Source organism: Clarias gariepinus, chromosome 5 (assembly GCF_024256425.1).
Source record: "Clarias gariepinus isolate MV-2021 ecotype Netherlands chromosome 5, CGAR_prim_01v2, whole genome shotgun sequence".
Taxonomy (NCBI): Eukaryota; Metazoa; Chordata; class Actinopteri; order Siluriformes; family Clariidae; genus Clarias; species Clarias gariepinus.
In genome coordinates this window covers 33,128,717-33,145,227 of record NC_071104.1, presented here as the reverse complement: position 1 = coordinate 33,145,227, position 16,511 = coordinate 33,128,717, and the positions used below count along the sequence as shown (strand labels likewise).

Here is a 16,511-nt window from a genome sequence, read left to right as displayed (position 1 = left end):
TTTGCACTTTGCTATTGGTGAGTAGCTTTGTCATTTTAATGCTCGCCATCAATCTTGGGTCCTATCGTGATCTCAAAGAGAAATGAGAGCTGACCCTGACACAGATGATCTCCTTGACTTGTCTACTTCCGTGGGCTCTAGGTTCAAAGGCCGATACATCAGACCAGAGAAGGTGGGGGGCATTCAAATGAGAGCTGTGTCTGAGATCATGGATGAGGACCAGGGCCAATCACAGAAAGGGCCTTCTGAGGGAGCAGCAGACCAAGGTGCTAAAGGAGGAGCTGTCAGTGGACCACCTATGCCACTGAGCATGAAGAAGCAATGTAAGTCATTAGGGAGCTTTTTCAAAAAATAGTGCCAAGCTACTGAAAAACAAAAAGTAGAGAGTAGGCTGGAATAAATGTACCTGATGTGCCCTGATGCAGACAGTAAGTCTAACCCTCTGGACTGGTGGAGGCTACATGAACACAACTTCCCCAGATTGTCTCAGCTGGAAAAAAAGGTTTCTCAGGTTTCTCTGTTTATATTTAACACTTTGCACTATTTTATTACACTTTATTAAGCATTTCTTACATTTTCTTTCATTTTGCACCTTAAATGTTAAGAGATAGTTGTTAAGTGTTCATTGTGACTTTAGACTTATGTTAACATTTTAATTATTTGAGTTTTCCATAGCTGTTGACATTTCTGTCTTAATAACTGAGAGGATTCTGATCAGAGGAAGGTTAAGTTTAAAATAACAATGTTTAAATAAAATATATTTTTCTCCTGGACCTTATTTTAAATGGGTCATAAAAATATCAATAATTATATTGAACGATATGAAACACTGATATCGTGATATCGCCTGGAGCCTATCTCAGGAGTAGTACACACGCTCATTCACACACTACGGGCAATTTGGTAACACCAATTAACCTAACCTGCATGTCTTTGGACTGTGGGAGGAAACCGGAGTACCTGGAGGAAAGGAAAGGAGAACATAAAAACTCCATGCACACAGACCCCGAGGTGGGAATCGAACCCGAACCCTGGAGGTACAAGGCGACAGAGCAAACCCCTAAACCACCATGCAGTGTGAATTTTATTTATTTTAACTTTTAGAAAAAAAAAAATCTTTACAACCTAGTATATGGTCCCTGTCATTTGTCATTAAGAGCCAGCAGCAGTTTAATATCTCTTACCTAAACCATGTGTAGTTGGCAGCTGCTGGATCACCACTGTGCACACACTCATACACCTCAGCAGTTTCTGTAATTACAGGAACGACAACTGGAATGGCTGGAAACATAAAACAGATTTTATTAGGGCTTTTCACCAGGAAACATGTGATAGTCTTTAGCCCTTCCTAAAAAAACTAACAAAAAAACAAACAAAAAAAAATTTCATAATCATTTAGTGCATTTATATGAAGACTCTTAAGGTGCTTGGAATAGATCCCCGGTGTGTTCTGCATTTATTTATTTATTTATTTTTTAAAGGTTTTATGTGGGTTATTGTCACTAAGATGCTGTGAGCTGCCAAACAATGAATATGATATAGAAAATATTTTTCACTTAATAATTTATATCATTTTATACTGTATATTGTCACTGTTTATTCAGTGTGACTTATTAGTCTTAGCCCAATGTTATTCATGCTTGAGTTATCTACATGCATTTAGCACTTTCCCATTGCAACAAATCAAAACATTGGCAGTGGCATGGCATGGGGAACATTTTTAAGGAACCCAACTGAGACAACCTCTGTGTCCTTTTTTATTTTATTACTGTGTGTGTGTGTTATACGCACATATACGCTTTTACAATGAAATAAAAACAAAAAAAAAACTTTTATAGGCCTATTATGCTTTTACACATAACTGTATTATGCAGATGTCCAAAACGTGTTACCACACATCTGCACATGTGCACACACACTCCAGCTGATGCTGGTGTTTATCGATAAATACACTCTCATTTGATTATAATTTATCACCATAAATGACTAATTCTACCTATAGTAAATAAAGGTATGCAGATAATCCAAAGGATATATACAGTAGTAAGGCACAATAAGCAACGTAAGAGTCACAGCTATAGTGACTAGTGCGCTACCGTAAATGAGGAGAAGACATGAACAAGCTGTAATCAAGCTGTATGACTAAATCATTTGCCAATCTCTGGTCTGATTGATGCATTAATAGTGCTTTGTAAAAGAAATGGAAACATGTCTATGTATGAAATGAGACCGAGATTTTTTTTTTTTTATTAGCTGTGCAGCCCTTATTGCAAAACAAATGAATTAAATTGCACTAACTACTGTATTTAATAGCACATGAAAGCTTGTCAGAAGAAAATAAAAACACAAAACAAATTATTTTGGTCACTATATATATATAAAAACAGGATGGACAAACCCAAGAAAAATCTGCAAGTGAGGATGAACAGAACGGTACTGTGTACTGTCACCAGTGTTAAAGGTCAGGGTCAAAACGCAGGACAAAGAAAGACATTCTAAACTCTCAGGAGGAGAAGAGATTAGCCATTCTCTTTGTACCAAACCCATAAACACACTTCCTGATAGGCATAACAGCCTCTTCCCTTTCATCAACCAAGCATTCTGGGATTATATCCACAAAAAATCCCTCAGTGGGAATGTTGACCACTTCTGGAAAGAGGCAGCATACTCACTTAGTCCTTTCTTTAATTTTTTTTAAAAACAATTTTAGCCTGGCTTCCCTTGGCATAGTTCTGACAAATCGCAGTTTTACAATGCGATAAATAATTTTGACAGTAAAAATGCAAGACCATTTTTTACCAGACATACAGTAACACACCACATAACATTTAGGGAAAGTGTTTCAATCAAACAAAAAATAACAACGGTTTACAATTTATTGAATTATTTTTAATGCATAGTTAGCCTGGAGCCTATGCCAGGAGACTTTGGGGAGACCAGGAGGTGGGGTGCATCCTGAACACAGTGCCAATCCATCACAGGGAACACGTCCACACAGACACACACACACACACTATGGGCTATTTGGAAACACAATGAGCCAAATCTGCATATGTCTTTGTACTGTGGGAACAAACCAGAGTATCCAGAGGAAATCTACCAAGCACAGGAAAGAATGCAAACTCCTCACACACACACACAGACCAAGGCGGTAATCAAACCCTAGACTCTGGAGCTACAAGGCTAAACACTTCGCCACCATGGCTGCACTATACATGTATATACTGTATCTATATACTATTTCGGCTGGGTTTCGTAAGAAGCACAATATTTAGGGTAGTAAAAAGTCTAATAGTCATGAATGCTATTTACTGCACATGCCAAGTAGATAAGAATATATTCCCATGGGCAAAGCTTTTGTGGAACAATGTGTTTTTCACATCCTCTTTCAAATGATGTCTATGCAAATTTGCATCAAGTCGAGACATGACTTCCAGGTTTGGTGACTAAGATTGTGCATGCTAGCTTAATCTAGGTGTATTAAAACCTTGTCTAAATGTGTACTTGCTTGTAATTTATTGTATACAGTATAATGGCAATAAGGATATTCTTATTGTTGTTCTTTAATGCCTCAAAGCGCTTTTTTATGAATGCCAACATTGCTGTGTTTTAATGAATTTTAAATGTGGTGCTTCATTAACCCAAATGGTTGTTAATTCGATTAAATTATTAATTAATTCAATTAATACAATTATTAATACAATTATTATAATACACATTATTAATGTTTTCCCCCCTCCTACATTCATGATATAAATGTGAATAAAAGTCTCTTTAGCATAAAGATTTTGTATCGAAAAATACAAAGTTTTTATATCCCTGTGTCTTTTGGGCATGTTCTCTGCCACCTTGCTTCTTCTTGATATATCAGAGTGGTACATGTGATGTATTTCTGTTTTTAAGATCTCTTTGGTTTTTACTCACTCACTTATCGCCTATACCGCTTTATCTTAAATTCACGGTCACGGGAACATGGAGCCTATCCAAGGCGACTTAGGGCACGAGGCGGGGAAACACCCTGGACAGGGTGCCAATCCATCTCAGGGCACACACACACACACTACAGGCAATTTGGGAACGCCAATTAACCTAACCTACATGTCTTTGGACTGTGGGAGGAAACCGGAGTACCCGGAGGGAAGAACATGCAAACTCCATGCACACAGAGACAGGAATCAAGCCTGGCCGGGAATCGAACCCGGACCCTGGAGGTGCAAGGCGACAGTGCTAACCACTACACCACCGTGCCAACACTTTTTAGTTTTAAAGCCATTTTTATTATTAGTAGTAGTAGTCATTTTTTTTTATATATAAATATAAATCCTTTGTATGACTATTTGTATCTGACTATCTGAATTGGACTAAAGAGGAGTATTAGCATGTGTTAGTATAAAATTTCTTCTGTATGTGGTGTTTCTATGTTTTTTCAAATGTTTGTAGCCAATATTTAAAAGAAAAATTGTCTTCCTGTAGGCCAACTCTTAAAGCACTTACAGGCAGCCCTCCAGAATATTATTCATTGTCAGCAAAGCACCACAGCTGCATTTTGTGTCCTGGCTCCATCTGTCCCACCCTGACATATCAGTATTAGTCTGAGTATCACCCAATTAGAGTATACCCCATGAAACATAATGTATTTTTGCTCTGCACGTGCATGGTTAATAATTAAACCAACTATATAAACTGCCTCGCAGTTCATCGCTCTTGTTGTAGCAGAATAAACGTACTGTATGCTGGATCTGTAGCGCAAACGGGGACCAATTAAATAAATCATGGATTGTTCTTTTAGGATACATATTTTTTAAATTGGTGGCCAAGTATAGTTGGGTGGCCCGCCAAAGTGTACTCTATGTGTGGGAAACACTGCATCAGAAAGCTAGAAGCGGGAAGGCATTTGGCAAACAACCAAAGAGAACTGCAGATCTCTTTCACATAGGCAAATAAATAGCACAGATTCATGAGTTCACGTGACTTAATGGTTGTTTTTGGTTGTTTCTCTGATTAAATCTAATTAATAATAATAATAATAATAATAATAGTGATAATATGCACATTATTTTTTTTTTTATATTGTGACACCATTCCCATATTCTGGTAGAAGTGAAAGTAACATGTTTTTTTTAAATTAATGAGAACTTCCATTTTTTATGATGCGGCTTAGAGACAGCGGCACTAAAGAGAAGACAGGAGGCAGAGTTGGAGGTAGCAGAGATGAAGATGTTCAGGTTCTCTTTGGGAGTGACAGGGATGGAGAATGAGACAAGGATCAAGAATGAGTTCATCAGAGGGACAACCCACGTTAGATGTTTTGGAGATAAAGTCAGAGAGGCCAGATTGAGGTGGTTTGGACATGTTCAGAGGAGAGATTGTGAATATATCGGTAGAAGGATGCTGAGGTTGGAACTGCCAGGCAGGAGGTCTAGAGGAAGACCAAAGAGGAGATTTATGGATGCAGTGAGAGAGGACAAGAAGTTAGTTGGTGTGAGAGAAGAGGATGCAGAGGATAGGGTTAGATGGAGGCAGATGATTCGCTGTGGAGACCCCTGAAAAGGAACAGCTGAAAGACGAAACAGAAGAAAAAGAAAACCCGAATGCAAAAGAAGAGCCAATCACCTGCAAAACTGCTTCTCTGCAGAGTACATACAGACGTCACTATGGTCCTCTTAATCATGCTGGTCATTATGGTCAACTTGTCATTATGTTTTTATTATTTGTTTTATAAAAATTTCATTAAAACAAGTAATTTCACTTTTGACTACTACTGTACTTCACCCATTCATTCCTCTTTGTTGAAAAAGTTGTTACTGTTACCTTTATTTTCAGGCAAAAATAATTCAACAAAGAGTTATTAGTATGTTTGTTGTTGCAGATGTTAAGGTAATAATCCCATTCTGTTACTGAACAAGATGTTTTTGTATTACTAAGCATAATGAAATCATCACTATTGTGTTCGAAGGAAAGAGCATGCCAGCTTTTCTCTAAAGATAATAAGTACGTTGGAATGTGGGGGCTACAGTACTGTAGGTGGAATGTGTGGGGGTGTGGGGGCTTGCTTTAAGGAATTTTGATATTAGTCTTATACCTCTAAACTAATAAAAACAGTACAGATTACATTTAGGCATTTGGCAGACGCCCTTATCCAGAGCGACTTACATTTTTATCTCATGATGCATCTGAGCAGTTGAGCGTTAAGGGCCTTGCTCAAGGGCTCAACAGGGATTTAAACCTGGGACCTTTTAAACCGTAGTCCAATGCCTTAACCACTGAGACACCCCTGACCACCTGATAGTTCAGGTTGTTATTAATGTTTTGTCCTCATGCCATCTCAGGGAGCCATGCTATTTTATCTCCTACTCCTTCAACTCATGTACAGTAATTCTTTTAAAAAGAAGAGACAGAAGAATAAGACATGACATTGTTACACAATTCTAAAGAGTTTCAGGTCTGTGTTAAGCACATTAAGCTGCTCATCAACGTGTTTTCTATTCACCTCTTCTGCCTTTTTTTCTTTTACAAATGCCAATTACAGTTCCATACGACTAATGCAAAATTTCTTGTGAAATATCTTCATAGACTGTTTACACTAATCTGGTCTGGAAAATGAATGAACAACTAGTTCCCCTGGCAGCCCGGCCTAATTATAACTCAGCCCACCGACCACAGCTTAATTTGAGGATTGATTTTTTTCCGGAGAAAAAGGATGTGCGGATCAGTCTACAATGCCGCCCTTAGCTCTTTTGTTCTGTGCAGGGTTCATCCAGATTCTCCAGTTTCACTTAAACAAAAAACAAAGTGTCCAGTACATTATGTTAATTAAAGGATATGGCCAAGTGCTGTGAATTCTTACAAATCTATTATTAAGATGCACTAATTTCTTTACAGAGAATTAAAAATAAACAGCTCCACATTCCTTCTGAGACTGACATCCTGATGTAACATGTGACCTGTGTGTGTGAGTAGGGAATAATAATATTAGTAGAATGTTACATGGCCATCCAAACAAGCTACAACTGGTCAGATGTGGAAGGTAACTCAGTACATTTACTTCTTCACTGCACTTAAGTACATATTGCAAGTACAAGTGCACTACGTCTCTAAGACTGAAGCTATTATAGTAGGCGCTCCCCACACTACAGTAGGTTAGGACATCTAAAATCACTAACATCACCTTTTCTGGTCAGCATATTCCATTGTCAACATCTATTATTAACCTCGGGGTTAAAATAGCTTCTCATTTGACGTAATATCAATCATCTGTGTAAGACATCTTTCTTTCACCTCAGGAACATTGCTAAACTGTACTTACATTTGCAGATGCTGAAACTTAGTCAATGCGTTTGTCCTCTCCAGACTGGACTTGGACTAGCAATGCACTCCTCATTGGGACGTCTGGAAAAAGCCTTTCAAAAGCTGCAGTTTTTTAAAACTGCGCTGCTAGGATCCTGATGCAGGCACGTAAATTTGACCATACTGTATTGCACCCATCGTTTCTTCACTGGCTCCCTGTTTCATTCAGAATTGAATACAATGTTGCGCTTCTTACCCACCAGTTCATCTATGGGGATGCTTCTTCCTATCTCAAAGAACTTATTACTTAACATACATCTACACGCAACCTCCGCTCTGTCTCAGTTCATCTTCTCGAACCGCCGAAGACCAATCTTCAAACTATGGGAGATCAGGCTTTTTGCTAGACTACGTGGCACTTACACTAGACTATGGAATGCTCTTCCAGAGTACCTAAGGATGCCATAGACTGATGATGGTTTTAAATCTGCTTTTAAAACTTATCTTTTTATCTGAGTTTTTGGGTTGAAATAATTTGTAGCATATTGAGATTTGCTTCAAATATAAAGTGCATTATAAATAAAATTGATTCTTATTATTATCACATATGACCTGACATTACTATTATTATAAGTAAAAATTTTATTTATAAAAATTATTAGATATATTACTATTACTTACTTATTATTTATTAGAGGACACTGTTTAATTTAACTCTACTGCATCCTTCAAGAAATATCTGTCCTCCTACTTAACTACATTTATGCAATGCGACGAGTGTGAAAAGGGGGGCTTTTAAGGGTTTATTAAGAGCTATTGTAAACACTGTACTTAACATACTTACCGTAAATAAATTTGAAGGTGACTACTTTTTTACGTTTCTTCAACTGTACATGTAAATGTAAAACTTCCACTTGAACTCAGGTCATATTTGCTCTAGGAAATCTCTACATTTACTCAAGTAGAGGATTTCTGTCCTTCCTTTGTGAACAAATGGTTAATTATTATTTAATCGCTGATTAATCAACCAGATATCCTTACTGTAGGTCTCTCTATCTCTCTACCTAAACAACTGTTTTGTGTTACACTAGTAGACTGTATATAGTGTGGAAAATCTATACATTGTGGCAGTAAGATGATGCGAATCTTTCATTAGCAAAATAAACGCAAATGGTCGGTAATTCGATTATGTAGGTACAATCAATGTTCCCTCTAAATTTTCATGTGTCTGAGCAAACACAAAAACTCCCTGATCGGTCGCTTGGACCACTGTGAGCAACATCAGACGTGTGCACTGTGGTCACGGCAGCATCGCATCTATGCAAGTCTCATGGTTTATTAAAAGAATCAAATTTCAGCATGCTGCTTTAGCTATAGTGTTTGTATAAAATAGCATATTGAATTACATTAACTGAGGAAAAACGTACTTTGCTGGGTGAAAATGTTTGAATTTGTCTGTGTTGCAATTTGATCTGAATGGAAAAGGTCCTTTCAGCATTTATAATGCTTTACTACAGTTTGTTGTGGTTGTATATTTTAAATAAAATTGAAATTTAAGCATATAAGTCAATAAGTCAAGTAGTTGTTCAACTAAGTAGTTCTTAAGTTGTACCTTAACCTCTCTCTTTGCGTTATGGCGCCGTTCTCGAAACGTTTGTACTCTTAAGTATCTCTTAGGTAAGTCACACGTTCGTAAGGTTGGTCTGCAAGCACATTATGGCAGGTGATCAAAGTCGTATGGATGTATGGAATCGATGGAATATACTGTAGGCCTGTTTAAGAATTTTCATTTTATTTGATATCAGAACTAATTGAGTGACTTTTAATTAGACTATTTTCTAACGTGACAGCGTGGCAGCGATACAGCGTGTTAAACCGCTAAACCCTAAACCGAAGACGGCACCGTCAGCAGGGCCGTGCGGTTCATGTAAATTATTTCTTTAGGCAAAACTTTCGCCTTCCAAGATAACAGATTATGGAGCTTCTTGACCTGCTCAGACCTGCACTTGCCAGGCCAATGCGTCGTACTTACGCCCTACGTGTAAGGGACCACCACCAGAGGTGGTTGTAGTTTTTCAGTTGTAATTTTTGTTGGCTGACTCAGGTTTCTAGAAGGCACCTCGGTCAGGTGATGCAAGTGCACACCTGAGCCGAGGTAGCCATTAATCCAACTATAAATAGCGGTTTAGACTGGGAAACTGGGTCGAGCACTATTAGTTATACTACTGTCATTTGTGTGGGCATTTTGTGTTTAGTTCTTTAAGTTTATATTTATTTATTTATTTTAATTTAGCTAGAGTCAGGTAAGTAGCTAGGTGTGTGTTTGGCTAGGAGTGTGTTTAGCTAAAATCTATGTTGAGCTTACTAGCATGCTTCTAGCCATAGCCCCTTTGTGTCTCTAGCTTTGCTGTGTTTCCTGCCTCCCTAGTGTCCCAGTGAGCCTAGCCTTAGAGTGTCCCCTAGCCACTGGGTATCCTCCGTCTCTTTGTTTCTGTGCCCCAATTCCCTAGTGTGTGTTGAGCTATTAGGTAAGTGTAGCTTAGTGCATGTTGGGGCTAAAGACATGTTTAGCTACTGTAGGTGAATGTGTAGCTGACTGCCATAGTTAAGTACCACTTAACCATGTTTAGCTAAAAGCCATGCCTAGCTGATTGCCATGTCTTTAGCCCTAGTCCCGTCTCTCTCCTAGTCTCTACGTGTCTCTCCTAGTCTCTACGTGTCTCCAGTTTCAGCTCCACGTGTAGTTTGCATGTCCTGTTATGTGTTAGTCGTCCTTCTGCCTGTGTTTCGCTACAGGACGTGTGTTAGGCACCCTTTAGCCTGTGTTTCACTACCAATCTCAAATGTAGTGTAACAGGTATTAGTGCCTGGTAGTGTCCCTTTGTCCTTTTTCTAAACGATTTTAATGCTTAAAACCCCTTCTTTGTCATCTCATCGTATTAGTCTCATAAGTGCACGATATAACACCAACCACTGACATGCTTCTCCTAATGTTGAAGAGGCCTACACATTAGAACATATACACTTTAGAAAACCGCAGCTGTTTGTCAATCAACTATGATTGTATACTCGGTTCGTTTCACCGCCACTACATGAAAATATTTGCGACAGTTTGGTGATTTAATTTATATATTTGTCTATTACGACATGCTATTGATAAGTTAACCCATGTCGAAGTGAACGTTATTGGAAGAATGTTTAGCAATGTTTAATTTGCATAGAAATTGCCGTCTTCCTAATGCTGTCATGCAAAATAAGTGAAAAATCGATTCCTGAGCAACTGATGTCAGCTAATTCAGTACCTTCACTGTAGACAGCGCCTCGTAACGTCAGACGTACTGTAAGAGGCAGCGACTTAAGAAGACTCCTAAGGGACAGTTCGGGGAAAACACTTAGAAAAGTAAACAACTTACATAAGATATATCTCAAGAGTCTTCTTAGCACGCTAAGCGTGTGCGTTATCAGGAGACCGGGCCATGGACATTACCAAAATACTATTTTCAATATTATTATACTTACAGATTTAGGCTTCCAAAATTTAAATCTTTTACTCAGGTTTTTTTTTTTTTAATTCCTTATATTCTGCATACCACAGGAGGAGCAGTGGATTGCTGCGGTCTGTTCAGACACATTTCTCTAACACACCAGCCACTTAAACATTTGCAGGCTTGGAGCATGTGTGGGAGAAATTGTGGGAAATTATGTCTTTATTAGAATCTTTATGTACTGTAAGCTTAATTGGTTGGCCATGAGAAAATGTTAAACATTCAGTCATAAATGTATAATCAAAAATAGGTTTGGTCTTACATGATAAGTGTAGACAGAAATAACTGAACACAAACATTATCTAATCGCATCACGTCTTGATAAAAAACATATTCTGTATATTGTATTTTAGTTCTTTCTTGGTAATGACAATTGTACAGAATGTAAAGTAAGATGGCCATAAACCAGTTTAATGTCAATAAATTCATTAATGTGTTCACATTTGTAAAAGGTTAGCCATGTTGATCAACTAGGGAAACCTAAAATAACTGGTGGTTGGATTTTTTTAAATAAAAAAGCTACATTTCGAAATAAAACTTTTAACTATTACAAAGCAGACTTTAGTTGTTACCAACCTATATATTGTGACGGGGGCGGGGTTTCGCTTGGGAACCATCATGCTTTGCGGGAGGGGCTGTTATGTGTTCACCCTGTTGGGAGAAGGTATTTGGTTTAGTGGCTTCAGCCAGGATATGTGTGATGTGGGGTGTTGTTATGCTGCTGGTTCACCTGTGTGAGTTCAATAAAATACTCCCAGCCATTTGCATTGGGCAGCAATTTAATTAGCTCGTCTCTCCACCATCCTTTCAGGCGTAAAAACGCTACAATTGGTGTCAGAAGTGGGATGGAGAGTCGCGAGTTAGAGCGCACCCCGGAGGAAATCCGGAGGATCCAAATAGGCCGCCGAGTGGCAGAGCAGCTGAGGAGGAAGAAGACCCTCCCTGACGGGGCCAGCGCGGGCAAGGAGCGGCGACCGGAGCGGAGCGGCGCGTTCCAGGTTCCGGCATTGGACCTCGGAGAGGATTCCTCCAGTGACACGACGCCGGAGCAAGCTACAGCTCCGTGTTCCGTCCGCCAGCGAAGCGACCTGCAGCTACGCCTGCCGGCCTACAACGGCGCCGGCGATCCCCACGCGTTCATCGCCCAGGTAGAGCTAGCCACCAAATTCGCGGGCTGGTCCCCGGCGGAAACAGCCGTCCGGGTGTCCCTCTCGTTGGAGGGTGACGCGCTGCGGGCGTTGCAGGATCTCCGGGCTGATGAGCGGGGGGATTGGGTGAAGCTGCAGCAGTCGCTCTGTTTCCGCTTCGGCGCAGGGGACCGTAACGAGGCCGCGGGCGAGGAGTTGGCAACCCGCGTGCGGAGCGCCTCTGAGCCACTAGGGGCGTTCGCCATGGACCTGCAATCTCTCGCGCGCCAGGGCTACCCGGATTTCGGACACGGCCAGCAGGAGGAGCTAGCTCGTCGCGCGTTCCTTCGGGGAGTCCGGCCGTACCGGCTTCGCGAGCACCTCCGGTTAGCGGCACGGCGAGCGCGCCGAGCCCATCTTGGGTGAACACCGCGGCGAGAGAGCCGAGCGATCTTCGGTGGCTCGCGGCCGCTGGGTAGGTGAACCTAGCCGGGGACAGGGCTACCCGTCACGGCTAGGCCTCGACCCAGCCTCCGAGTTTCCGCGACGACGCCGAGGCCAGGGACCGCCAGACCACCGCTGCAACGTTCTCCGGCCGGAGGACAGCGTACCCCAGCAGCCGTTAAACTAGCTTCGGGGGGCGCCGAGGGGAAACCGCCTCCCACAGCCATCTTTGTTTCCCCAACTGCCGGATTTAACTTCCGGTCGGGACGTGTCGGAAATCGCGCGGGGGTCTATGTGGACTGTGGCCTGGACAACGTTTCGCTGCGGGCGCTCGTGGACACCGGCTCTACAGTTTCGCTGCTGCGCGGGGGATTGTTGGAGCGTGGAGAGCGCGGTCGTGTGCTGCCGGACCCGGCCGTGAACATTCGCACCGTGTCGGGGAGTTATCTGAGGATACGGGCCTGTCGCACAGTGCGAATACAAGTAGGTGCAATCATTCTTTTTCACCCATTCTTTGTGGCGGATATCGAGGATGATTGTATCTTGGGATTAGACATTTTGGAAAGGTGGGGTGCGGTACTGAATCTCGCGGACGGGACTCTGCGTGGTAGTTTCGGTTTAGCTAGGTTGCTAGTGCCCAAAGCGCAGCCGGACGGGTTAGTAGCACGCACCAGGGGGGCGGAACTTCCGGTGGACGCGCCATGTAAACATCCGGTAGCTGTCCGAGCGAGAATAATGGCCGAGCTGATGCAGCGTAGCAGTGTGGGGCTAAATCAGACGCAGACCGACGCCGTGAAGTCCCTTTTGCACGACTTGGTGCAAAACGACCTGGTCGTTGCATTTGGTGCAGCACAACATCGATACAGGTAACGCCGCTCCTGTTCGGTTACATCCGAGACGCCTCCCGTTAGCTAAACGAGCTATAGCCGAGCAGCAGCTGCGTGAGATGGCCGACTCGGGCGTCATAGAGCCAGCATCCGGACCGTGGTCTTCACCCGTTGTACTTGTGCGTAAAAAGGACGAATCGTGGCGGTTTTGTGTGGACTACCGGCGGTTAAACGAGGTGACGCGTAAAGATTCTTATCCGTTGCCGCGAATAGATGATGCGTTGGAACACGTTGCGGGCTCGGCGTGGTTTAGCTCGTTGGATCTGCGTAGCGGGTACTGGCAAGTAGAGCTCGCCCCGGAAGCACGACCCAAAACCGCGTTTTCGATCGGACAAGGGCTATGGCAATTTCGGCGCATGCCGTTCGGCCTCTGCAACGCTCCCGCTACGTTCGAACGGTTGATGGAGAGAGTATTGGCAGAGATCCCTCGCAACCGTTGTGTCGTCTACTTAGACGATTTATTGGTGCACGGCAAGGATTTTGCGGTCGCGCTAGCTAACCTACGGGAGGTGTTTCTAGCTATCCGGCGGGCGAATTTGCGGCTCAATCCCAAAAAGTGCCAGTTGTTGCGGCAAGAAACTGTCTTTCTGGGACACGTCATTAGCGCTCGAGGGATTGCCACCGATCCAGGCAAAATTGCCGCGGTACAGAATTGGCCTAAGCCGTCAAATGTGTCGCAGCTACGCACTTTTCTCGGGTTAGCGTCATACTATCGCCGGTTCGTGAGGGATTTTGCTACGATCGCCAGCCCGCTGCACGCGCTCACGAGAAAGAACCAGCCGTTTCACTGGGACAGGGAGCACGCACGTGCGTTTACTCGGTTACGGGAAGCTCTGGTTACGTCGCCCGTTCTCGAGTATCCTGATATAGCTCGTACGTTTATCCTCGACACGGACGCGAGCGATGTAGGGCTGGGGGCTTTCCTGTCTCAGGTTGCCGGGGGCGAAGAGCGTGTTGTCGCTTACTTCAGCCGCGCGTTGTCTGGACCGGAGAAGAATTACTGCGTCACGCGGCGCGAGCTGCTAGCGGTCGTCGCGGCCCTTAAGCATTTTAGGCCGTATTTATACGGGCAATCCTTCTTGCTGCGGACTGATCACGCTTCGCTAGTGTGGCTGCTTAGTTTTAAAGAGCCCGAGGGGCAGTAAGCGGGTTGGCTCGAGCGGTTGCAAGACTATCACTTTACCGCTCAGCACCGAGCGGGAAAATTGCATGCTAACGCCGATGCATTATCCCGCCGGCCGTGCAGCAAAGAGCGTTGTCGACACTGCGAGCGGGTTGAAGAGCGTGTGGGTGGTCACGACATCGAACACACCCCGACCCCCGTGAACCAGAACATTCTCCCTGCGCAGTCTTCCGAAGCCCCCGTCGGTAATCGGCCGTCCGAGCCGGCGTGCAGCCGAGTCACTGCGGCACCTAAACCATCGCCGGTGGTCGTTTCGCCTGTGCCACAGATGGACTGCGATCAGCTAATGGTCGAGCAGGAGAAGGACCCGGCGCTGCAGCGGGTATTAGGTTGGGTTAACGCGGGCCAGAGACCGGATTATGCCGCCATTGCCCACCTGGGACCAAAAGAAAAAGCTCTCCACTCGCAGTTTCACCGACTAGCGTTGCGGGGGGGTTTACTCTAACGCCAGTGGAAACGGCCGTGTGGCGCTGACGAATCTTTTCAGCTGCTGGTGCCGCGGACCTTGCGGGCATGTGTGCTGGGGATGGTTCATGGGCACGCAGGTTCGGGACACTTTGGGGTAACTAAGACACTGCGGCGGTTGCGTGCTCGGTTCTACTGGCCGGGTTGTCATACTGATAGCGAACTTTTTGTTCACAGATGCGATGTCTGCACGGCAAAGAAGGGCCCTACCCAGCGCTCACGAGCACCCTTGCAAGACTTTCGGGTGGGGGCGCCCATGGAACGTATGGGCGTGGACATTCTGGGGCCGTTTCCCATCTCTGATCGCGGGAATCGTTATGTGCTGGTGGCCATGGATTATTTCACGAAGTGGCCGGAGGCGTTCGCTGTTCCAGATCAGAGCGCTTCCACCACGGCTCGAGTGCTGGTGGATGAGGTGTTCAGCCGATTCGAAGCCCCGGAGCAGTTGCACAGCGACCAGGGGCGTAACTTCGAGGCGGAGGTGTTTGCGGCGGTGTGCGAGCGCCTCGGAGTGAAAAAGACCCGCACCACGCCCCTGCATCCACAAAGTGACGGCCTCGTGGAACGGTTCAACCGAACACTCACCACCCAACTCGCCGTGCTTACCAGCGACCGGCAAAAAGATTGGGACGAGCATTTGCCTCTCGTGCTTTGGGCGTATCGTACAGCGGTGCAGGAGTACTCGCAACTGACGCCAGCTGCGTTGATGTTCGGTCGCGAGTTGCGCACGCCTGTGGATCTAGTGTTCGGGTCCCCTCCACAAGTGGATTTACCCACGAAACCAGGTGTGGAGTATTTTTGTTCATTAAAAGACAAACTGTTCCGTGTCCACGAATTGGCGCGTAGACACTTGGCGGACGCCGGGGTTAAGCAGCGCCGTGTGTACGATACGCACAGCCGGGGGCGAGACTTTGCTGCTGGGGAGCAAGTTTGGGTGTATTCCCCCGGAAGGAAAAGGGGGCTCTCACCTAAGCTTATGTCGCACTGGGTGGGCCCCTGCACGGTCGTCGCACAGCTCTCTGACGTGGTCTACCGGGTGCGGTTGGCGGGGCGGTCGCGACTGGTCGTGCTCCACCGGGATCGTCTGGCTCCTTATCAGCCCCACGCCAGGGCATCGGCGGATGCTGTGGAGGCCAGTCCGCCTTAGGAGGAGGGCGACGGGCCCCCTTCCTCCGCAACCAGACTCCGGCGTTCCCAACGCCGGCGCCGACCACCGTCACGTCTGTTGGACTGAGTGCGCCATGGTGACCGGGGACGGTCACAGCTCGGGTGGGGGCAGTGTGACGGGGGCGGGGTTTCGCTTGGGAACCATCATGCTTTGCGGGAGGGGCTGTTATGTGTTCACCCTGTTGGGAAAAGGTATTTGGTTTAGTGGCTTCAGCCAGGATATGTGTGATGTGGGGTGTTGTTATGCTGCTGGTTCACCTGTGTGAGTTCAATAAAATACTCCCAGCCATTTGCATTGGGCAGCAATTTAATTAGCTCGTCTCTCCACCATCCTTTCGGGCGTAAAAACGCTACAATATCTACCTATCTTCATTTCAGAGATCCAACCTACTAAGAAGAGTAAGAT

General features: G+C 44.5%; 1 protein-coding gene across 1 annotated transcript; it reads left to right on the top strand.

Moving 5' to 3' along the window:
• Nucleotides 1-82: 82 nt before the first annotated feature.
• On the top strand, nt 83-16,085 carry LOC128524411 (retrovirus-related Pol polyprotein from transposon 412). The gene is made up of 2 exons (XM_053496979.1): nt 83-323; nt 15,004-16,085. Exons 1-2 carry the CDS (start codon nt 83-85, stop codon nt 16,083-16,085), a joined length of 1,323 nt encoding a protein of 440 aa, XP_053352954.1.
• The last annotated feature ends 426 nt before the right edge of the window (nt 16,086-16,511 follow it).

Bases quoted from the DNA above. Each gene is read 5' to 3' on its own strand.
- LOC128524411 (XM_053496979.1), top strand. From the start codon at position 83: ATGAGAGCTGACCCTGACACAGATGATCTCCTTGACTTGTCTACTTCC. The intron at 324-15,003 runs GTAAGTCATTAG...TGCTGGGGATGG, and splicing joins ACTGAGCATGAAGAAGCAAT to TTCATGGGCACGCAGGTTCG.